Below are 21908 nucleotides of genomic sequence, written 5' to 3'. Positions count from 1 at the left end.
AAACCACGTCTATTGTTTGGAATGTGGTATGGATACACCGTTGATGCGGCTCGATAGCGCGATCGCCATCGCGAGTCGCAAAACGCTAACGGGCAATATTCTGGGCAGTCTGGCCACGCCGGACCGACCGGTCGGAGGGCGGGAGTCCGTCGTGGTCCACGGCGCCGTGGGTGTCCGGGCCCGGACGAGTCTTCTGCGGATGTGACGGAAAGGCTGCCGTCGCAGCGGTGTGTCATCAGCGAGCGATCACGCCGGCCTCCGGCGGCTCCTTGGCGACGGCGCCGCGTTCCTTTGTCGCCGTGGCGACGGAGGCGCTCGTTCATTAGCCGGCGAGCGGGGGCCGATATTAAATAAGTCACCGAGTGCTATGTTCCCTCCATCCAAAACATTAACCGCCGTGTCGTAAAGGCGTCGCTCGTTAAAAGCTAATTGACGCGCGGTCGTGCTTTTTGCCCCCTGACGTAGCGCTTCCCTTCTCGCAGGAAATCGCCCCACGCCGCCGCTTTTCACGGGGTGTGTGTTGTTGGACGAAATTGGAAAAGAAAAAAAGGGGCTAAAGGTTAAAGGTTGAAATCGGGGGCTGGGCCATCCGGTCCGCGGGCTTTTTGTTCCAAGCAAACCTACACACACAGTGGAACCAATGAGATTTCTGTCCAAACGAGAAGCACCTGACGGCAATCCACTGATTGCACTTCTAACATACCAGATTGGTGGAAAGCTTGCCTCTGGCGGCTCAGCAACCAACCAAAAGTTGCATCCACTGCGAGCGGCCTCCAGTGGAATCGTTTGCCCACCCCTGCCTGGCATGGCAATGAACAAAAAAAAGGAAACAAGTGCTGAGCACGTCTGCCTCACGGTGCTGAGATCAAGGGGCGCTCCAAATGGCTAAGATCTGGAAAAATGGAGGTAAGCTGTCATTGTTGCCGTTGCAACTTTTCAACGCGACAGTCTGCCAAGGGTGGTCCGGGCTTGCCAGTGGATTATTGGGGCGCTACTTGAACCCGCTCCAACTTGCTAAGTGCTCTCGGCGGCGAATGGTTTGGAGCGGGCCAAATGCGGCGTGGGCGATCTGGCGTGCCGCCGCCGTGCTGGCGTGCGGCCGTCTTAATGGAAAATTGCTAATGAAGTTTGCTAATCCACCGCTGTTTGTTTTCCCTCGGGGGGCTAATGGATTTTGGCGGGCCGCATTCCGCCGTCTCCTCGCGCGTGCCACCGTCCGTCGAGGGGAGGGGGCGCGGCCTACAAAAGGCCGGCGTTGCCGCCGCCAGCCCCAAACGCCATCGGGAGACCGTCACCTCGGCCGGCCGCAAACGCCAAAGGAAGCCCCGTCGCCGTCGTCGTTGACGCAAACTCCAACGGAAAGCCCCTCGCCACCATCCAGTAGGCGCCTTTGCTCTTTTTCTCTGGGTTAGCTTTGGTTCATTTCTTTTTCTGCGCCGGCCGGCTCTTTATTTTTCGGGGGGGGGGGGCACTGGCCATTTCAATTTCCAGCTCAATTTTATCATTCGGCCGATGTAGAAAAGCTTTGCGGAGGAATAAAGTCTTCCGGGGTCCACTTTAAACCGGTCAAGGACTCGTTAGTTTATCGCCAGCCCACGTCCGATCCGTTTGACGCCGGAGGCCCGCGGTGAAGGTCTGGCCCCTCGGTGGCGCCACATTGACGTCGGCGAGGCCGTCTCGGACGGGTCGACGTGCGGTGCTGTCGATTTACACGCGGGTGATTGATTGGAAGGTCGATGCCCGGGCCGGGCCAAAACATTTTGCCGGGGAGGGGCGGTCCGGCCAAAACGGAAGCGACCGTGACGCCGACGCTAGCTAACCACGTGGCCGTCCGTCTTCCTTTCCGAGCAGCCATGCGCTCGTCCCTGCTGGCCTTGGCGCTGGCGTCGCTGCTGTGCGGCCCGGCCTTTTCTTCCCGCGCCGCCGTCGACCCGCGCCGGGCGGCCGAGGCGGAACCCTGGCCGGAGCCGGAGGCGGAGCGGGAGCCCTCGTCGCGGTCCAGGTCGCCATCGCAGGTGAGGCCGCCATCGCAGGTGAGAATGTCGCCTCCCCCCCCTCCCCCGATGTAAGTGCCGCCCTCTGCCCTGACTTTCAGGAGTGGCGCGAGCGGGCGCTCGAGGATTTCCTGGCCGACGCGTTGGCGTCCGACGGTCGTCCCGCCTGGGCCGGGGCGGATCTGGAGCGCTCGGCGGAGACCCCCAACAACCTGCCCCCGCGCGAGCGGAAGGCCGGATGCAAGAACTTCTACTGGAAAGGCTTCACTTCCTGTTAGGATGGGCGCGCGCGCGCGCTTCCTCTCGTCTTTTGTCTTTTGTGTGCACCCTCTTGTCATTAAAGAGAAACATTCCACGCTGCCCGCGTCCGCCTGCGTGTCTTCTGCAATTAGACAGCTGGGGATGTTTTGAATGGCTGTTTTTTTTCCCCCTCTCACCCCCCGCCCCCCACCCCGTGGAAGCTCAAATGTTGACCCATTAGCCGGTGCGTGCGTGACTTTCCCTAACGAGCCTTTAATGGACACCAAACGGGGCAAATGTTGACTCGGGCGTGGGTGCAAAAGTACGTCTCTTTGAGCCCGTGTGACCACGGCACTCGAGCCTTTTAAAAGTAGCGTCGCGGCGATACGGTACAAAGACGCGACACGACCGGGGGGTGGGTGCGTCGTCAGGACGTCACGGAGAAAATAAGCCTTACAATACGTGGTCATTCATCAACAAAATTCTGGAAAAAGCCTTACCTCATTAGGAATGCTTTTACTACAGAGGCTTATTTTTTTAAGGAACTATTCTTTTCGAGAGAAAAACCGCCATACAACACAAGGTCTTTTTTTATTTTGAAGGAAAAAAGTCTTATGGTAAAACATGGTCTTTTTCCCCCCAAGAAAAATAGCCTTACTATACATGGTCATTTTTGAAAGAATAAAAGCCTTACTATACATGGTCTTTTTTTGGGGGGGGGGAAATCTTTACAAACGGATTCCAGAAAGGGCCAATGGGGTGCAGGTTTTCCCCCCTACTGAAAGAGCACAGACAGCTAAGCCAATGAGGAGGTCTGCTGGAAGAATTAGCACCTGACTGCAATCAACTGATGACAGTTGCAAGACAACAGATTGGTGAAAAGGTGTCGTCTTGGTGGCTTGGTATGCAAACCTGCAGCCACTCGACGCTTTCTGGAATCACTTTGGCACCTAAGCGATATGTGCTCTTTTTTTGGGATGAAAAACCCTTACAATACAGGTTGGATGACATTTGACTGTCATGTTTTTTTTTTTTGCCTTTGGGATCCCCCCCCCCACCATGCACCTCGCCCAAACCGCGCAGAAGATGAAAAGCCGCGCTCGCCCGGTCATTGGCGGTCGGCGCTAATGGCACCACGCGGCGAGCCGTCAAACGCCTCGCCGGAGGCCAATGTGTCCGGCGGCCCGAACTAAACGGGCGCGGGGAGCGGCATTCTGGGAAATGTCAACGGGGACCCGAGCCCACGCTTTTGTCGCTCGGCGCCCTTTGACAAACACCAACAATCCACTCATCCGTCCTTCTGCCGTCGCTCGGCAACCACTTGTCCCTCTCAGTGGACGCGGCGTCCGTTTGAAACGCAAACGCACGTCGCCGGGCCTCCCGCTTCAAACGGAGCGGACGCCACGTTTCTTCCACGCCGGCCGACGTGTGGAAACCTCGCCGTCGGGGACGCCACGTGTCGGAGCGAGGACGACGGGGACGCACGGCGCCGAGGCCGGGCCGGAACGGCGTGCCCGTCGACGGCGGTGGCGTTCTCCAATTCCAATTTGAAATGGTCTGGCCAAATCAACGGGAAGCGAATGGGCGCCTCCGTTCCTGGCCGGGCTTTGGGCCGTGGTTTACAAATACAAATGATTTGAAGCCGACCACCATAACCGCGCCTTTCTACTTGAGCTGCTTATTTGGGGCCGGTCGAAAGCAAGAGGGGCGCCAAAATGGCGGTCCTGGCGTTCGACGCCGTCGGCCGGACACCGATGGCGAGATGGAATATCTCCGACCGCGGTCGAGAAGGCTCCGCCCCGCAAAGACTTTGAGCGTGGCCGAGGAGGCTCGGATCTCCACCACCCGGAAAGGCCGGGATACCACGTCGTCCCGAAAGCGGAGAGCGGTCGGCGCTTGGGGAAAAAAAAAGACAAAGCGCGTGGAGAAGACGGCTCATTGAACTAAAGGCTTTGCGGGGGGCCGCGCATCACGCCGACGTCAGCGGGGCCCTATAAGAGAGGCGCCCCGCCCGGCGTGCACAAGCTCTGACGCCAGCGCACGGTGAAGATGAAGATGAAGATGGCTTGGCGCTGCCTGACGGCGCTCCTGTTGGCCTCCTGCGTCTCCTCGGCCGCCCTCCGCCAATCACCCGCCGGGGCGGGAGGCGTCCGAACGCTGGCCCCCCACCGCCAGGTAGGCGTCTCCGTGCCGTGTCGGGGCCAACCTCCGGCCGGGGTTTAGGCTCGGGGATGACCCCGAGCGGGCCGCCTTTCCCCGTAGGATCACCCGGGCCCGTCCCTGCCGGAGGTCCTGCTGGACGACCTTCTGCGTTGGCAGGAGGAAGCGGCGGCGGCGGAGGCGACCATGACGGCGGTGGAGGAGGAGGAGGAGCCGGAGTCCGACGGGGTCGAAGAAGCCCGGCAGCGGCGGTCCCGGGCGGGGGCTCGCGACAGGAAAGCGGGTTGCAAAAACTTCTTCTGGAAAACCTTCACGTCCTGCTGAGCCGCTCTGGCCCAAGCCCGCCCTTCTTTTTGCTTCTCGTGCTGCTCTGGCTTCCCACTTTCAATAAAACCTTTGCCAAGACTTGGAGGGCCTCTGTCTGCTCTTACCAATGGCGCTCTAACACGCACACACACACACACACACACACACGTGAATTTGGCCATCACGTCGGCGCTGCCCGATCCTTTAGATGGGGGACCTTCCCCGCCCGCCCCCAAACGGTGGGCTTCTTAAAATGTCTCCAGTTCCAGGCAACAGATTGGCCGCAGCCAGGCTCGGTGTCCGCGCAACGCCATATCTTTGCGCATCCGATTTCACGAGAAGACGCGACCCTCGGCCGGGCGGCCAGCCAATGAACGCTCATTGGCCGGAGAAATGAGATGGCCGGGAGCACAATGAGACCCCGCCCGGACCCCCGACACGCTCGTTTGTCGTAAAACAACAGTGAGATGGTGTCAGAATGAGAATGGCTCAGTATGATAGACGTCTTTGTGAAGTGTAGTTGGGGTGGATGTGTGTGTGTGTGTGTGTGCTGTCCATGTGATTATTGTATGTGTTTGGCCTTATTGTGTCCCTCCTGGTTTCCCTTCCCTCCTGGGATCAGGTGTGTGTAATTGGCAATCAACTCCTGTCTGTCTATTTAAACCCTTGCTTTGGTGAGTCTTTATCAGATGGTCTGCTTGACGCGGTGGCATTCTACGTTGCTCTGCAGTGTGCCGCCTTTCTTTTCTTCATTGATTTCAAGAGTTTTCTGACGAAACCACCTTACTTATTTAGGTTTATGTTAGAGCAGTCCACTTCCACGTCCTTGATTGCTTCCCTGCATTTGGCTACGTTCCACGCTGGACGCCACACGTACGTGACAATCTTGCCTATCAGGCCTACGGTATATAAGAATATATGACACACACACACACACACAGCACGGCTTTGGTTGTATTGTTTCTTTGAGGGACAAATGAATTTCTAAAATGGGGGGGGTTTGGGCTTAGCACATCTGGAAGGCTGCAGCCCATTGATAGTGCTTCTCATTGATCTTTGCCGCTCGCCCATTGACCCGCCGTCTGATCTCTGACCTCTGCGCCCCTCTTTGTGTGCGCGTACGTGTGGCCCATTTAGCCACGGCGCTTGGAAATTGTCCAGCAGCGGCCAGCGAGCGCTTCCAACGTCCTTTGGAGGCATCACAAATTGTAAGGTACGTTACGGTGGGAAAGCCCACGCTCATTCCGGGCGTCTGTCATTTTGAAAAGGAAATTCAAGTGGCGTCTCAGGATGTTGGCCCGTCGAAAAGTTGGAAGCTTTTTTCTCGTGACAAACTCGTATCGTCTCTGCATTTCTATTGTACAGAAAGCCCCACCGGGAGGGACAGCTTCATTTATCACCTCGGACTGTGTTTACCGATGTTAAAGCTCACATTGTCTAAAGTGTCCTTCTTTTAACACCTTTTGAAGCCCTTGATTTCATGGGGAGGCGCGAGTGACTAGTTCCCTCTAGCGTTAAAGACGAGAAGCGCAACAGAACGTCCACTGAATGGACGATTGTTTTCCCAAGCTTGCCATATTTCTGGATATTTCCCTCGTTTGCTGCGTGCGGGGGCCAGTTGGGACAGGCTAGTCCACAGGTGTCAAAGTGGTGGCCCGGGGGCCCAATCTGGCCCGCAGCATCATTTTGTCGGGCCCGTGAAAGTCAATCATGAGTGCCGACTTTCTGTTTTAGGATCAAATTCAAATGGTTATAGATGTACATTACATTTCCTGATTTTCCCCTTTTTAAAATCAATCATTCCAATCTTTTCAATCCATTTTTTTCTATTGTGTTTTTAGTTCAAAAAGCATTTTGTAAAATCTAAAAATAAATATACAGATATTTTCCGTTTTCCACTTTTAAAAAATATTTTGTTTCCATTTGAAAAAAAAAAACATGGTTAAAAGACTTTTCAATACTAAGAAAAAAAAGCTCAAATAAACATTGCTTTAGATCTATAAAAACGGACTATTTAGGGCTTTTGATCCAGTTCTTTTAATCCAATTTTAAAAAAATCTAGATATTAGATCTGAAATGGTCTGGCCCACATGAAATGGAGTTGACGTTAATGCGGCCCGCGAACCAACCAGAGTTTGACACCCTTGGGCTAGTCTGTCATCTGGGCCTAATTGATGATGGGTGGGTGGGGGACCGCTTCCTTTCAAGGCCTACAGGATGGGAGGGGTGGAGGCGACCAGTTCCTTTGAAACCTTAACAAAACCACTACTTGACAACGTGGAGCCAAACTAATATCTAAAGTACACAAATACTGCATTTTTCAAAAAGCATTTTGTAAAATCTAAAAATAAATATATACAAATATTTTCGGTTTTCCACTTTAATATTGAAAATAATTTAAAAAAAAAAATGTTTCCATTTGAAATGAAAAACAAATGATTATTAGATGTTTTCCCTTACTAAGAAAAAAAAAGTTCAAATAAACAGTTTTATATCTATAAAAAAAACAGAATATTTAGGGCTTTTGATCCAGTTCTTATAATCCAATTTTAAACAAAATCTAAATATTATATCTAAAATGGTCCAGCCCATATAAAATCGAGATTCTAGACAAACTGAATATTTCGGGCGTTTGATCCAGTTCTTTTAATCCAATTAAAATTTAAAAAAAAAGTATTATATCGAAAATGGTCCGGCCCATATGAACTCGAGTTGACGTTAATGCGGTCCGCGGACCAACCCGGGTTTGACACCGTTGCTTTAGCCCTAACTAACTAACTATCTATTTAGTATTGGAAAAGGCTCGTCTTCATCAGAGAGAGAGTGAGTGAGAGAGAAGGGGGCGGGGCCTGTGGGCCGAATCGAGCGATGACGTCAGCCAGCCCGTCCGTTCGCTGGGGTGTGTTTGTTTGCCAGAGGAAGAGGAGGCAGGCTCTGTTCGGTTCGGTTCGGTTCGGTTCGGTTCGGTTCGGCTCGGCTCGGCTCGGTTCGCCTCGGATCAGCTTGGATCGACTCGGCTCGTGCGGTGCGTTGCGGTTGCGGTGCGGTGCGGCGGTGCCGCCGCTGACAAGTAGCACCCGGACAGGGACAAGACAGGAGGACCTAGGCGAGGACAGGCCCCCCTAGAGGATGGAGCGGCGCTGCAGCCGACGGTAGCGCTCTCTTTTGGGGAATCCAGGATGAGCGTCGCGCTGCAGGACCTCCGCAACACCGTGAGTAGGCGGGAGCACGCACGCACGCGCGCACGCGCGCAAGCTGACGCGGGTTCTTGTCCGTCGCGTGACGTCACAGCCCAACGAGCACTCGGGGTGGGTGACGTCAGCGGGCCGTCAGCGGGCCGTCACCCTGGCAACCGGCGCGCCGCTGGGGAGGAAAGCCGTGACGTCACTTCCCCCGGCAGTCGACCTTTAGCTAGCATGTTAACGCCGGCGTCTTCTCCTCTCTCTTGTCAATGCTGTCTTGGGGGGGTTCGTGGGAGGGGCCAGATCACGCGGGCCGCGCCTCGCGGTCATCGACTCGAGTGTGCGTTGCGGCCACCTCGTTTGCCGTTTGTTCTGGCGGCGGCTCGGGGTTGCGGGAGAGCTTTCCGTTTCCCGCGCGCCAGCGTGCCGGTCCCACTTCCTGTGTCGGGACGCCCGCCTGTCACCCATCCTTGCTTGAATTGCGCAGATGTCGAGCTACAAGCGAGCCACCCTGGAAGATGACGAAGCGTCGGACGCCGCGGCCGAGGCATCCGCCTCCCCCGACAGGATGGAGGTGGGTCCCGCGTCAAAGCGAGGCGCGCGTCGCGAGGCCACGGGCGCTCCCCACCCGCTCCTGCTCCCTCTCCCTCAGGTGGGCTTCGGGAAGAGGGAGCGAGCGGGCCCAAGGAGCGGGACGGAGCTTCTGCTGGCCGGCCTGCTCTTTCTGACGCTCCTGGCCCTGACGGCTTGCCTGCTGACCCTGGCCATCGCCTTCCGTCCGGGTCAGCGTCCGACCGTCGAGCGCGGCTCCGAGGCCCCGCCCGGGGCAAAGTCGCTCAAAGGAGACTTTGCCGGGCAGCGGGCGGGGGCGCCGACGAGCTGTGCCTGTCCGAGGCCTGCGTGAAGGTGGCCAGCCGGACGGCCGAGGCCATGGACCGCGGCGCCGACCCCTGCCGCGACTTCTACCAGTTTGCCTGCGGGGGCTGGATGCGCAAGAACCCGCTCCCAGACGGTCGCTCGCGCTGGTCCACCTTCAACAGCATCTGGGAGCAGAACCAAGCGCTCCTCAAGCACCTGCTGGGTGAGTGGCTCCAAGCGGAAATCGGGGATGGCTGGCTGGCTGGCTGGCGCCGGCCTGGCTCTCCAGTGTAGGGGCGGGCCCAAAGCAGAAAGAGTGGTGCCGGCCGGCCGGCCGGCTTGGGTCTCCTTTGGAGGGGAAAATGTGGCCCTGTCTTCTCCCTTCAGAGAACGCCACCTTCAACGGAAGCAGCGAGGCGGAGAAGAAGACCCAGTCGTACTACCTGTCCTGCCTCAACATGCAGAAGATCCAAGAGCTGGGAACCCAGCCCCTGGTTGACCTCATCGCCAAGGTCCGTTGGTCCGTCTGTCCTTTCATCCGTCCATCCCACCCTCCCTCCCTCCCTCCGTCCGTCTGTCCCAGTCTCCCTCCCTCCATCTGCTCTTTCAAGTCAAGATCCGCCCGCAGGTCGGGGGCTGGAACCTGACGGGGCCCTGGGACAAAGACAACTTTATGGAAGTCTTGAAGGCGGTGTCGGGGCCGTACCGAGCGCAGCCTTTCTTCAGCGTGGGCGTCAGCACCGACCCCAAGAACTCCAACAGCAACGTCATCCAGGTCCGTTCCAGTCATAGCCAGGGACCGGGCTGCCTTACTCCTCTTTTTGGCTCCTGGCCCACAGGTGGACCAATCGGGGCTCTTCCTGCCTTCCCGGGACTATTACCTCAACAAGACGGCCAACGAGAAGGTGAGCGACGGGCGTCCCGGGCCGGCCCGTCCCGACCCGACGCCGGGTGGCGGCGGCGCGTTAACCCGGCGCCCGCCATAGGTTCTGCTGGCCTACCTAGACTACATGGTGGAGCTGGGTGGCCTCTTGGGGGGCTCGCCGGCCTCCACGCTGGTCCAGATGCAGCAGCTGCTGGATTTTGAGACGCAGCTGGCCAACATCACCGTGCCGCAGGACCAACGGCGAGACGAGGAGAAAATCTACCACAAGGTCACCGTGGCCGAGCTTCAGGTGAGCGTGCCACGGGGGGGGGGAAGGGAGGGGGAGGAGTTCAAAGGTCTCCCGTTCATCCTCCTCCGCGTAGAAGGGCCCACGGCCAAAACGGCCGTGGCGGCCAGGGTTCCCCCGGGCCGTGACCCGAGCTTTGTTCCCAGACGCTGGCGCCGGCCGTGGATTGGCTGGACTTGCTGTCGTCGTGCCTGTCGCCGTTGGAGCTGAACGACAGCGAGGCCGTGGTGCTCTACGCCAAGGAATACCTGCAACAGGTCTCCCAACTCATCAATGGGACGGAGAGCAGGTGGTCCTGGGAAATCCCGCTCCCGCCCTTTGTTTTGGGAGCTGAGAAGTTGAAAGAAGCCCTTCCCTGCCCCGCCCCGCATGTGTTTGTAGCTTGTTGAACAACTACATGATATGGACGCTAGTCCTGAAGAACGTGGCCAGCCTTGATCAACGCTTTGAGAACGCGCAAGACAAACTCCTGGAAAGTCTCTACGGCACCAAGAAGGTACGCACGTCCCGCCACCGACGGCTCGCGTGGACCATAACCAACGGAAGGCGTCTCGCCCACGCTCCTGCCGGTGGGCGGGGCTCTTTCTTAATGTGCGGCAGTCGTGCACGCCGCGCTGGCAGACCTGCATCGGCAACACGGACGACACGCTGGGCTTTGCGCTGGGGGCGCTCTTCGTCAAGGCCACCTTCGACAAACACAGCAAAGACGTGGTGAGTCCAGACGGGAAAGGAGGCGCCCCGCAAAGGAGGCTGCCGGCCAAGCGGCCACCGCGCTTCCATCGCTCGGGCTATTTCGCAGGCGGAGGAGATGATCGACGAGATCCGGGCGGCGTTCAAGCGAGCTCTGGAGCGACTCGACTGGATGGACGACGACACCAGGCGGGCCGCCAAAGAAAAGGTCGGTCGCTCGGTCGGTCACCCAAGCCGCCGCCGCCGCCGCCGCCGCCTTTCCGGCTCGACCGGCGTGGTGACGGCCGGTCTCGTCAGGCGGATTCCATTTACGACATGATCGGCTTCCCCGAATTCATCCTGGACCCCAAAGAACTGGACGACGTCTACGACGGGGTGAGCGAGCAAAACCCAGCCGCCCGCCGCCCGCCGCCCGCCGCCCGCCGCCCGCCGCCCGCCGCCCGCCGAGCGCTTCCGGTCGTGAGCCATCCCGCTTTCCTTTCAGTACGAGGTTTCCGAAGAAAGTTTCTTCCAGAACATGTTGAACTTCTACAACTTCTCTTCTCGAGTCATGGCCGACCAGCTGAGGAAAACGCCCAACAAGGACCAGTCAGAACCCCGATCGCATCCCGCCGCACTCTTTGCACGCACGAGTAGCGCCACCGCAGAATAAGATCCGAACTTTCCGTTCCGCTCTATCGTTATCGTCCCGGTAAATAGAGCGGCTCCTTCCCTACGCCGCACGGCCGGCGCTCAATTTGCGCCGCCTCGTGATGTGCCAAAGACTCGGAGAGCTAGCCCGCACGCTAATACCGCTACTGCACATTACGGGTAACCCCGCTTCCAGACTATGCCGTGGTAGCATAACATCGCCCATCGGGGGAGGGGCACCCCGAATGGGCGGCCAGCCAATGGCAGGGCACGTCATGGGGCCATTGAAGGGTCAATATTTTGAAATAATCACAGAGACAAAGGTCAACCAATCGTAGCTAGGGTCAGGCAATCTACACCCTTCTAGCAGCTAGCCTAGCATGCCCGTTTTGGGGATGTGGGAGGAAAGCGGAGTACCCGGAGAAAACCCACGCAGGCCAAGCCGGTGAGAAGACGCAAACTCCACCCGGTGCGGACCCGGCCGGAATAGAAAACCCTCGACCCCGTAACTGCGAGGCCGGCGGACTAACGGCCGGTGCTGCCGCGCCGCCCATTCGATTCCTTTGAGCAAAAATATGCACGTTTAAATTGGGAACCCCAACGCGTTTGCGGTTCCCGTGACGTCAAGTGGCGAAAGGTGAGACGTCCACGCCGCGTGTGCGCCTGCGTCCGTTGCAGGTGGAGCATGACCCCGCCCACCGTCAACGCCTACTACATGCCCACCAAGAACGGAATCGTTTTCCCGGCCGGAATTCTTCAAGCTCCGTTCTACGCCCGGGACCACCCCAAGTCAGTTGGGCGCCGCCGCGCGTGTCGCCGCGGTGGCGGAGGACGTTTCGGCTTCTTTTTCACGGCTCTGGCCGGTCAATGTCGGAACGCTCTCTCTCATTGGCCGAGTGCGAGCGTTGCCGACGGGAGCCGTCATTTGAGCCTCAATTGGCTCCAATAAGTCGAAGCGTCCTCCGTCCGTCCGCCATTCCGCCGGCGCCCAAACCGCGGGCCGTCTCTCCTCTCAACGTCCGTGTGCTCGAGGGCTCTGAACTTCGGGGGCATCGGGGTGGTGATGGGTCACGAGCTGACGCACGCCTTCGACGACCAAGGTGAGTTCCGAGCCGAGCCGAGCCGAGGGGGCCGTCCCCCGCCGTCCCTCCGCCTCCTCGACGGCTCCTCGACGGCTCCTCGTCGGCAGGCCGCGAGTACGACAAGGAGGGCAACCTGAAGCCTTGGTGGCGCAAATCGTCGGTGGACGCCTTCCGTCGGAGGACCGAGTGCATGGTGGAGCAGTACGACCGCTACGCCGTCAACTCGGAGCGCGTCAACGGCAAGCAGACGCTCGGGGAGAACATCGCCGACAACGGGGGCCTCAAGGCCGCCTACAACGTTAGTCCGATTCTCTTTGAACCTCACAATTAGCCTTGCGCCGATACCCGCCTCCTTATCGAGGGGAAAGCTAAGAGAAAGGCGCAAGGGGCAGGCGGCTATGTTTTACTGGGCTTTAGCTGGGGAAAAAAACAAGACAAAAAAAACCTATTGGTCAAAGCAGTCTTTAGCTAAATATTTGGATGAAAACAACAGAATAGAATAATTTTTTCGACACCGGCTAAAGTCCCGTGCCAAAGGCTAGGGGAGCTAGCATGCCTTTTTATTTTCACTTTGATATTTGGGCTCATTGGGACCCGATGAGTGTCAAAACAAAGAAGGATCTTTTGACACAATGTCATTTCTGGGAAAAATGATGTCCACATCACAAGTGGACGCCAGGCCCTTGTAGTCCAAAAATGGAACCTTGTAGTCTAGCAAGAATGAGAAGTCCACACATGTGGATGCCGGGTCCTAGGAGGTTAAAAAAAGCCGAATAGACTAGCGTGTTTTCCCGCGTATAAGCCGTACCCTTCAAATGGCCTTAAATGGTTGAATTGGACAAATTCTCTGGTGTAAGACACCCCTCCATTGACCATTTTCACCTCCCATATTCATGGTTTGAATAGGGAGCACAAATGTGTTACTTTGACGGCAAAGTCTTCATCAAAGTCACGGCACGGCACGGCACGGCACGTGCTATTTCTCAGACAGCGTACGAATCCAAAGGCTCGTCTACAGGATTGCACATTCCCAAAGGGTGTCGCCTGCACGTGGACACGTTCAAAAAGGAAGTGACCTAAACAGCACAAGCAGGAAGTGTGTCCTAGTTTCTTATCTCTAGGTAAAATGGCGGCACCCTGAGCGATCAATGGCAGATACAGGTAAGTGAGTTTTTTCCCGTTTGATGCAAGATATGCTTGATTTTTTTTCTTGAATTTCCTTTCATCTTTGTCACCTTGCAGTTTGGTGCACGTCAAGTGTCATTTGCACATGTAAGCCTTACCCTGGATTCAGTCATATATTTTTGAGGAGGGAAAAATACGGCGTATATGCGAGAAAATACGGTACTCGCCGGCTGCTACTTCCTTGTATGTGTCCAATAATGATTAAGTTCATCTCCCGGTCGGACGGGGGGGAAAAATACATTTTTCCTCATGCTTCCAACTTGTGTTTTTCACCACCTGACTTACTTGAAGCGTGGAAATAGACATTTGTCCTCCCACTAGAAATGTGGCGCCGTGAATGGTGGCCAAGTCCGGTCCTGGGGAGCCCCCGTCATCCAGTCCAGTCCGGTCCAGTCCGGTCCAGTCCGGTCCAGTCCGGTCCAGTCCGGTCCAGTCCGGTCCAGTCCGGTCCTCTAGCACACCTGAATCAAATGATCAACTCATCAGCAAGCTGTCCACAAGCTTGATAGCCATCCCCATGATTTGATTGGGGTGTGTTAGAGGAGGGAGACGTGGAAAAGAGACTGAATGACAGGGGCTCTCCAGGAGCGTCCTCGGAGTTGGCCCCCCCACCCCTGGGTTAAATGGTGTCTGAGCTGGCCAAGATAGCAACGAGTTAGCAAAAATAATCAATAATAATAATAAACGCCTTATCGGGAGCCCAAAAATGGTATCGGTGCAACAGCACAAAGAGGGTTAGATGCACGCAGCAGGCATATATTTGTCCACATTGTCGTTCAGGCGTATCAGATGTGGATCCGCAAGAACGGAGAGGAGAAGCGACTTCCCGCCGTCAACCTGACCAACCAGCAGCTCTTCTTTGTGGGTTTTGCTCAGGTGAAAGACCAGAAGAAGCGTCTCCTCTTTCTCTCTCTTTGGCTCCGCCGTGGTTTAACGCCGCCCCCCCCCCCCCCCCCCCCCCCCCTTTCAGGTGTGGTGTTCGGTGCGAACGCCGGAGAGCGCCCACGAGGGCCTGGTGACCGACCCGCACAGCCCGCCCCGCTACCGCGTCATCGGCACGCTCAGCAACTCGGCCGAGTTCAGCCGGCACTTCGGCTGCCCCGCCGGAACCCCCATGAACACCGGGAGGCGCTGCGAGGTCTGGTAGGCCTCCGCTTCCCGCCAACTCACGGCGAGCCTTCCGGACGCCACGGCCAAAAAGCACCCTGGAGATTGTACTTTTCACCTCAATTTATGTAACTGTTTGATGCCGTCGCTGTGATGATGATGATGATGATGATGACCATGAAGAAAACAGTCAAGCCCACGCCAGGCGCGTCCTCTCAATCACTCCCCGCCGGGGAACCACGACTCGCGTGTCCTTCGATAGGCGCCTCCGACTCCGTGTGATCTCGCCGGTCCAAAGGGAGGAAGGCGCGTTGGGGCCAGCCAGATTGGACTTTTGCTATAGACCTCGCGGGGTTAAAAAAAAGGCACGTATGTCGTCGCTTTTACACAATCGGGGATTCAAAGGATCACGTCGTCGGGGCTGAAGCCGTTAGAAAGAATGCCTCTCCACGGGAAGGCTCTTCGCTGCTGCCGGGGATCACGGGGGCCGTGACCGGAGGCCCCCGGGAACGGGGGAGCCGAGAAGCGTTTTGACCCCCGGGGTCAGCCCGAAGCGTGCAAAAAGAGGAGCAGGGGGACACCAGCAGAGAAGCGCCGGTCTGATGCGGCGACTCTCGACCGGTTTTTGCCAACGTTCCCAAGACGGGCGTCGAAGCCGGAACGAAGCCGTCTGGGCTGGGCCGCCTGTCAAAACCAACGGTCGGAAGGTCGCCCATCGGAAAAGGGAGGCTTCGCCGACAAGAAAGATCGGAAGGATTCTGGCGGTCCTCGACATCCTGGCGGACGTCTTCAGCAGCCCTCTGGCGGCTCGTCCTTGGAGATCTCGGCGGTGGCGTCCGATGCCGCCATCGGGCGTCTAGGTTTGCGCCGCCGAGGTTCGCTGGAGCCGTCGCCGGTCTCCACGGGAATCACGGCCCTCCCCAGCGCCTACGCGCCCAAAGACGTGGGGGTGATGAAACGGCGGTTGGCCGGCCGTGCCGTCGGTGGCGAGCCGGCGGCGGCGGCAGCAGCAGCGGCCTACCTGGTTCTCGGCCAGAGCTTCCTTGGCCATGTAGTGCTCCCTCTTCATCTTGAGCTCCACCTCCTCGGGGATGTCCGGGACCATCATGTCGATCAGCCGCCCGATGAAGAAGACCACGTGCTGGGGAGAGAGAGCCAAGGCAGAGGGATTGGAATTTTCCATGAAGCTTCCCCCATTTGGATTGGCGTCGGACACCCCTGGCAAAGAGGAGGCGCGGCGTCGCCAGACATTCGCTCACTCACTCACCTCAAAGATGATGACGAAGCTGAGTCGTATGGCGAGCAGGTGGAAATACTCGGGCAGATAATCTCCATTTTGGTCCCTGAGTCCGCGATACCTGAAGACCGGCCACAAAGGTCAGGAAAAGAAGCGGCCCGGCCTCAACAGAAACATGTTGGGATTCCCCAAAACAATGGCTTCCGATCCAAAGCGCAGTGGGCGGACCGTTTCCGGACCGTTGCCGGCCGACCCGGATCGGATCGAAGGAACGGAGTCCAGCTCGTGGCACTTTTCACCGTACCGGCAGGTGGAGCGTTGTTCCAGACTGTGGTTCCACGGCGCCGTGGCCAGGGTGAAGTTGATGAAGCCGCCCAGGTCGGCGTTACGGGTGTAGCGGTAGTAGAGGCGAGGCAGGAAGGACGAGGTGAAGGCGATGAGGAAGGCCTGCGGGGCCAAAAGCACGGCGTGAAGCGGGCCAGAGGGCGGACGGGCCGCCTCGGTGCTCCGTACGTTCCCCAGGACGGCCGTGTACGCGATGAACTGCAGGATGTCCAACCAGATGCCGATGTCCTGCGCCCGCTCCACCACCGGCCGCCGGTACTCGGTGACAAACTTTTGCGCGTCCAGGCGGATTTCCACCCAGTTGTTGATGAGCGCGAAGAGGGGCGCCAGAGGACACGCCGCCACAAAGATGGTGATGAAACCAAACTGGATGACTGAAAGAGGAGGAGAGGCTAACTCAGCTGGCCGTTGGCCGGCGGAGGACACCGTCACGCGTGCCCGGCGGCCCCACCCATCTCCAGGTATTCGCTGAAGAGCCCCTCGCAGACCAGGAGCTGGTAGTCCACCTCCCAGGGGCAAAGGATCTGCGCTCCGCCCTGCTCCTGGGCCTCTTTGACCTTGCCGCTGGTCTTCCTCCTCTGCCACCACGAGCGGATCTTCCTGCCAAACGGAGCGCAAGGTCATGGGCGCGCGGCATGCCGCCTCCAGCCCCGCCCTGCCCTGCCCCGCGCACTCGCTAGCTTACGGGCAAACGAACTCCTGGATGTTGTTGATGAGCTGCTTCCCCACCATGATGACCAGAAGCTCCTGCGCCAACTCGATGAGGCAGCCGCCGGCGCCGCACTGCGCTCGCAAAGCACGGCGTCGGAAAGCACACGCGAGGCGCGACTTTAGCCGGCGTCGGCGGAATAAAGCTCCCGCCGTGGCGCTCGCTCGCTCACGTCTTCGTTGCGTACTCCGAACAGCGTGACGTACTTGCCCGGGTAGCCCACGAATCTGGAAAGGCCGGCGCGCCCGTTGGCAAACCACCTTTGTCGGCGGCACCGAGAACGAGAAGGACGGCCCTCGCCCCAAAAAAGACTTCCCGGCTCACCTGCCTTTGAAGAAGGCGATGTAGACCGGAGACGAGTAGAAGTTGACAAACTGGAAGACAAAGACCTTCAGGATGAACATGTCTTCGTATTTGGTCTGAGTGCGATGCATCTCTAGCAAACACAGAAACACACACGCAGGGTTAGGGGGTGTCGCAGTCGAAGCGGCTCGGGGGCAAGCAGATGGAGACTTTAGACCCTTTGGCGCCCCCTGTCCACTGACCCCATCTGGTGAGGATGTGGGCCAGGGAGATGTAAACGCGGGACAGGATGAGGATCACCAGCAGGTTGAGGACGGATCCCGTCAGACTGGCGATCCGGGCGGCCTGAAAGCAGACGTCCGGTCAAAGGCTTACGCCCGGTGGGGGGAGGGGGAGGGTTAGGGTTTTGCCCTAGGGTCAAGCCAGGGCCAACCCTAACCCTCCCCCGCCAGTGGTTCCGTGCGCTCACGGAGAAAATGAAGAAGCTGAGGTTGGCCTTGGAGATGATGATGCTCAGGATGGAGCGATACAGGATGATGGCGATGAGGAACATGAGCACCACCACCACCTGCAAAGGGGCAAAGTTCAGCCAGACCCTGGAGCTCCCCCTCCAGGGGTCAGGGGAGCCGCCCTCACCATGGTGACGATGATCATGCATCCGGTCAGCACTCGGTTCAATCGCGTTTTCTTGGGGAAGTACGGCTCCTCCGCGCCCGTCAGCGGGTTCCTCACCGTCATGGGCGCCATGGCCGTGAACTCGGGTCGCGGCCTCTCCTGTCAAACAACGGCGAGTCTGGCGCTTCCCGCTTTGGCCCCCGGCCGGACTTTCCCCGTGAGGCCAAGAGTCCTTTTGACGACGGAAAGACGGCCCCCGGCGCGGGTACCTCGATGTCCTGGAAATCGGTGCAGTCCCAGCGGTGGGAGAGAGATGAACACGTTCTCTTCCAGTATTCCAGAAAGGTCACGGCCCACAAGGACATGAAGATGCTGAGGAAGACTGTCCCTCCGTTGTCAAAAAGAATTCCCGCCTGCCGGCAGAGGACCGAGAGGTAGGCCCGAAAACAAAAACCTGACCTGACCTGACCGGGTCGGACGGGAGGCGGCGGGAGGCGGGAGACGGGACCTTGAAGGTGACGCAGATGCTGGAGTAGTTCCAGTAGGAGCAGATGTTGCAGATTGGACACATGACGAAGGCGTCGCCGCTCTCGCACAACTCTTTCCTACAGGGGTACGCACGGTGAGCGGATACTGTGGCCGGCGCGCTGCCGTCAAAGTCGACGCCACCACGCACGCTGGGACGTCGGTGATCATCAGCCAAAAACCGCTCAGGAAGACCAAAGTCCCGACGAGGGAGGCCGGCACCAACCAGCCCGTGTAGAAGCCTGAGGGCCCACGGAACGGGAGACCGCTGAGCGACCGCGTCCGGACGTTCGAGAGGAAAGAAACTTCCCCCCCCCCCCGGCCCCCAATTACCCAGCCAGGCAAAGTAAAGGGCTATCTTCTCTCCAAAGTATTCCCTGATGTGGTCCAGGGGTTGGTACCGAGCCCAACAGGCCCACTGGGCCCAGTGGCCGTACAGGATCTGCCTGAGGCCCAGGGATTGCGCCGGCTGCTCGCTTTTGGGCAGCTTGAATCCACCCTGTCGGGGGAGGAAAAAACTGAAAAAAAAACCACCACTCTTATAGGGCGACGGAGGGGCGGACGGGCCGCCGGGCGACCTTTTGCCGCTCCCGGCGGAAACGGACCTCGTGGAGCGGGTACGCCGACGCGAAGACCTGCTCGTTCAGCAGACGGTCGATTCCCACCTCGCCTTTGCGCACCGAGCCGTAAGGAGTCCGGGCCAAGATCTCGTAGAGCTGCCGGGACGGAGGAACCGGGGCGAAGCCGGGCTGAGCTTCCGGCAAGAGACGACGAGCGCTCTCTAACCGCGAGACATCTGGAAATCCCGAGGTACGCCCAACGCCAGAGGCCCTCCGGGCAGTCGCCCGGAGGCCTCCCGGACGTTTTGGTACGGCTCGGCGAGAGTCACGCACGTTCCGCCACTGGAAAGCACTTGGCCTCGACCGTACCGCCCCGCCCTGCCCCGCCCCGCCCTGCCCAGCCGATTGTTTGCCAGCGTGGCGGCAAAGTGAATGCTCCTGCCCGTCTCGTAAACGCTCCCATGTTTGAAGAGTAGGTGGAGTCCCATCCGCCTGCTGACTGAAACATCCTGAAGCGGCTCGGCCGCCTCAACCCGGATTCTTCTCCCGTCCCGGTCACGGGGGAAAAAAAAAACCCAACTACAAGAACAACAACAAATTGAAGCGCAACAACTCACCACTTGGTGCCGTTGGGTGGTCTTGAAGAACCTTTCTCGGTCTTTGCTACCCAGAAACCTAAAACAAGCAAATGGACTTAGAGCTGTAGAGCAGGGTTCAAACCTCCAAGCACTCCCACACTTGCTCAAGGGTTAGGGCTGAGCCTTCCTTAGACAAGGTCACCAGAGCGGGGAATGGAACTTTCAACCCCCGGCCGGCTTGGGGAACGACTAGTCTAGCGCCGAGCGAGCCGGGCCGGGCCGCGCCGTCCTAACGCCTCCACTTAAGCCTTTTCCCGAAACTCCGCGCTTCCGACTCCGGTCGTGAGGGGTTTGACTCCGAACCTTTCCAGTTTGTTGTTCCTGAACTGGCAGGTGTAGAAATCGGGCGGCGGATTGGGGACCTCCTTCTTGAACGGGTTGGGCAACGACAGCTTCCGAAGCAAGTCTTCCGACCAGTTGACCACGTAGGAAGTGTTGACCACCTGCGCCGGGCGGGGGCTCCGTGAGAAGATGTCCGGCGAGCCCGCGCGCTTCCGGGCCTCACCTGCAGGGGGACGCGCAAGCTGATTTCCTCGGCGTAGTAGCAGAGGAGGCTCCAGGGGGCGCTGAGGAGGACGAATCGGATCCTGGTCTTGGGCTGGACCAAGTCCCTCTGGCCGCAAAAGAAGCGAACGGGGGTGGGTGCGTGGGTTTCACCGCACATGGAGCTTGAGCTGTAGCGGGGGCTTGGTTTGTGGCTTCACCTGCTCCATCAGGAGACCTGACCGTCGCAGTCTGTCCAGGAAGCTCTCTCTCCATTTGCCGTGACCCGAGTTGAGCGTCTTGCTCTGCTCCGCGTCGGGCTTGTGAGGCTCCTCCCACGCCAGGACGAAATCTGGACGGGAAGTCAAGGCGCCCAGCGAGCACCGAGTGTGAGGGCTCGGCGTGGAGTGCGCGTGGCCATGGAACCTTTGGGACCTTCGGCCCGCTAGCTTCCGTCGCCCGCTAGGCCTCGTCTCTTACGGCAACTTGTCGACTCGTCAAACACGGAGCAAGTCGCGCCTGTTTGTTAAGTCAATATTGACGCTAACGTCTCTATGGACTCACCGACGCGAGTCGATCCGTCGGCGAAGGTGTTTTTGTCCCGTGGAAGCACGGCGACATTCTGGGAAACAAACAAACAAAGCAAAATCTAGTCGTACTTTTTTTGTTGTCGCGTTGTTTTTAGCATGTCCAGCGGACGACTTCCCCTGAGCCAAAAGTTGGGCTCGCCGACGCTAAGAATTACCGCGGCGAGGGTCCCGTAGCCGACGTCCTGCTTGGTTTCCACGTTGATCAGGGTATTCAATTCTTGGTCCCCTCGCATCTTCATCTCCCTGAAAGGACACGGTCAACTTACTCAAAGTGAAGCCCGTCGTTGCCACGCCACGCCAGGCCAGAGGGAAAAAGGCTTTTGGCCCACAACCGTCTAGCTGTCATTTTGCCTTCGCGCCACCAAACAAAGGAGAGCCAAACGCCCGTCTCGTCGCTCTTATACCAATGCCGGCGGCGGCGTTGTCGTCGAGCGGGGCCGTCGCGCATACGAATGTTCCTTTGACTCTTCCCGGTCAAAAGGGATTGGACGTCTGGCGACGCCAACGGCGGCCACTGACTTGACTTGGAAGCAATTGCCGTGACGGTAGCCCGCCAATCAAAAGGAGTTGGACCCTTTTAACCTTAGCTCCTGGTTGAGGTTCTTTTTGCCTCCCGTGGATGCAAGTGCAGGGCCGCCTAGACGCGACCCCCGTCACCCCATATTCACGCCCGCTGCAGCATTTTCGAGCGGCCTGAGAATTCTGAGGCGCCGACCTCCGACTCCCAAGTCCGGTCAACGACCGGAAATCCAACGCGGTGTCGGAAAGCCGCACGTCGCCGGGAAGGGCTCGACCTTTGTCGGCTGCCGGAGACGTACAACTTGTTATTGATACGGGCCGCATTTTAGAAGGCGTCTTCCGGAGTCGGCAAACACCGTTAGTCAACGGGGGAGGCACGCTGGCGTCTGTTTTCCTCCCAACCCGGACAAAGCGTCTTTCTGTCAAAGTGACAATCTTTGACGTTCTTCGCGAGCCACTCGACGGGAAGGCAAAATGCAAACGGCTGCGAACGTTTGCCACAAAGAGGAACGGCTCCGATAGTTACCCGCGCGAGAGCTCCGGCGGCGTCTTCACGAGTGCCGCTGGGGCCGATCCCCAAGTTTCCCTCGCTCGCGCGATGCCGTTGTGACGCGTCGGGTCGGAGGCGGCGGCTGTCAAATGTTGGACCGCCCCCTCCCTCCCCGCTCCCCGCTCCCCGCGCCCGCCTCGGTCGAGTCGCGTCTTTAGCCGTTTCCCGATTGGTTGGCTCCGCAGAACGGGCCGAGCCGTCAAGAAGGGTTACACTTCCGTTATGTCA

The 21908-nt window shown here is 58.4% G+C and overlaps 3 protein-coding genes across 6 annotated transcripts; 2 read left to right on the top strand and 1 right to left on the bottom strand.

Annotated features, from left to right (window-relative positions):
• Positions 1-35: 35 nt before the first annotated feature.
• LOC144083180 (somatostatin-2-like) lies at positions 36-2353 on the top strand. Of its 2 annotated transcripts, none has more exons than XM_077610752.1 (3): positions 36-906; positions 1852-2015; positions 2096-2353. In XM_077610752.1, exons 1-3 carry the CDS (start codon positions 882-884, stop codon positions 2270-2272), a joined length of 366 nt encoding a protein of 121 aa, XP_077466878.1. In that variant the 5' UTR covers positions 36-881; the 3' UTR covers positions 2273-2353. The 2 variants fall into 2 exon arrangements, with proteins under 2 accessions (XP_077466878.1, XP_077466877.1); XM_077610751.1 differs by having other exon boundaries at positions 36-1380.
• Positions 2354-7579: 5226 nt separating this feature from the next.
• ece2b (endothelin converting enzyme 2b) lies at positions 7580-14805 on the top strand. The gene is made up of 19 exons (XM_077610571.1): positions 7580-7912; positions 8370-8456; positions 8535-8664; positions 8742-8963; positions 9128-9252; positions 9369-9515; positions 9580-9645; positions 9727-9915; positions 10059-10201; positions 10294-10408; positions 10513-10623; positions 10712-10810; positions 10900-10977; positions 11087-11190; positions 11911-12021; positions 12265-12332; positions 12422-12612; positions 14280-14375; positions 14470-14805. The coding sequence occupies exons 1-19, from the start codon at positions 7880-7882 to the stop codon at positions 14644-14646; spliced, it is 2292 nt and encodes a 763-aa protein (XP_077466697.1). The 5' UTR covers positions 7580-7879; the 3' UTR covers positions 14647-14805.
• Positions 14712-21815, bottom strand: ano7 (anoctamin 7). 3 transcript variants are annotated; one of them, XM_077610570.1, is made up of 24 exons: positions 21657-21814; positions 20767-20854; positions 20586-20643; positions 20243-20373; positions 20044-20151; positions 19842-19981; positions 19518-19575; positions 18946-19056; positions 18674-18839; positions 18492-18582; positions 18324-18420; positions 18085-18228; positions 17837-17974; positions 17670-17768; positions 17443-17545; positions 17222-17333; positions 17070-17124; positions 16874-16971; positions 16640-16788; positions 16357-16562; positions 16148-16290; positions 15874-15964; positions 15628-15747; positions 14712-15533 (listed from the first exon to the last, which is right to left on the bottom strand). In XM_077610570.1, the coding sequence occupies exons 2-24, from the start codon at positions 20848-20850 to the stop codon at positions 15396-15398; spliced, it is 2640 nt and encodes an 879-aa protein (XP_077466696.1). In that variant the 5' UTR covers positions 20851-20854; positions 21657-21814; the 3' UTR covers positions 14712-15395. The 3 variants fall into 3 exon arrangements, 1 of the variants encoding a protein (XP_077466696.1); XR_013303469.1 differs by having other exon boundaries at positions 15385-15533; positions 16862-16971; positions 17226-17333; positions 21657-21815; XR_013303470.1 differs by having other exon boundaries at positions 15385-15533; positions 17226-17333; positions 21657-21815.
• Between the last annotated feature and the right edge of the window lie 93 nt (positions 21816-21908).

The sequence above is a fragment of the Stigmatopora argus genome, chromosome 10 (genome assembly GCF_051989625.1).
Source record: "Stigmatopora argus isolate UIUO_Sarg chromosome 10, RoL_Sarg_1.0, whole genome shotgun sequence".
Taxonomy (NCBI): domain Eukaryota; kingdom Metazoa; phylum Chordata; class Actinopteri; order Syngnathiformes; family Syngnathidae; genus Stigmatopora; species Stigmatopora argus.
The sequence above is the reverse complement of the archived record's forward strand: the minus strand, read 5'-3'. Positions and strand labels throughout refer to the sequence as shown.

Bases quoted from the DNA above. Each gene is read 5' to 3' on its own strand.
- LOC144083180 (XM_077610751.1), top strand. From the start codon at position 882: ATGGCTAAGATCTGGAAAAATGGAGGTAAGCTGTCATTGTTGCCGTTG. The intron at 1,381-1,851 runs GTAGGCGCCTTT...CTTTCCGAGCAG, and splicing joins AAGCCCCTCGCCACCATCCA to CCATGCGCTCGTCCCTGCTG. The intron at 2,016-2,095 runs GTGAGGCCGCCA...CCTGACTTTCAG, and splicing joins GGTCCAGGTCGCCATCGCAG to GAGTGGCGCGAGCGGGCGCT.
- ece2b (XM_077610571.1), top strand. From the start codon at position 7,880: ATGAGCGTCGCGCTGCAGGACCTCCGCAACACC. The intron at 8,457-8,534 runs GTGGGTCCCGCG...CCTCTCCCTCAG, and splicing joins CCTCCCCCGACAGGATGGAG to GTGGGCTTCGGGAAGAGGGA. The intron at 12,333-12,421 runs GTGAGTTCCGAG...CCTCGTCGGCAG, and splicing joins GCACGCCTTCGACGACCAAG to GCCGCGAGTACGACAAGGAG.
- ano7 (XM_077610570.1), bottom strand. From the start codon at position 20,850: ATGAAGATGCGAGGGGACCAAGAATTGAATACCCTGATCAACGTGGAA. The intron at 18,583-18,673 runs GTAATTGGGGGC...GTGGGCCCTCAG, and splicing joins CCTTTACTTTGCCTGGCTGG to GCTTCTACACGGGCTGGTTG. The intron at 15,965-16,147 runs GTACGGTGAAAA...GCCGGTCTTCAG, and splicing joins GAACAACGCTCCACCTGCCG to GTATCGCGGACTCAGGGACC.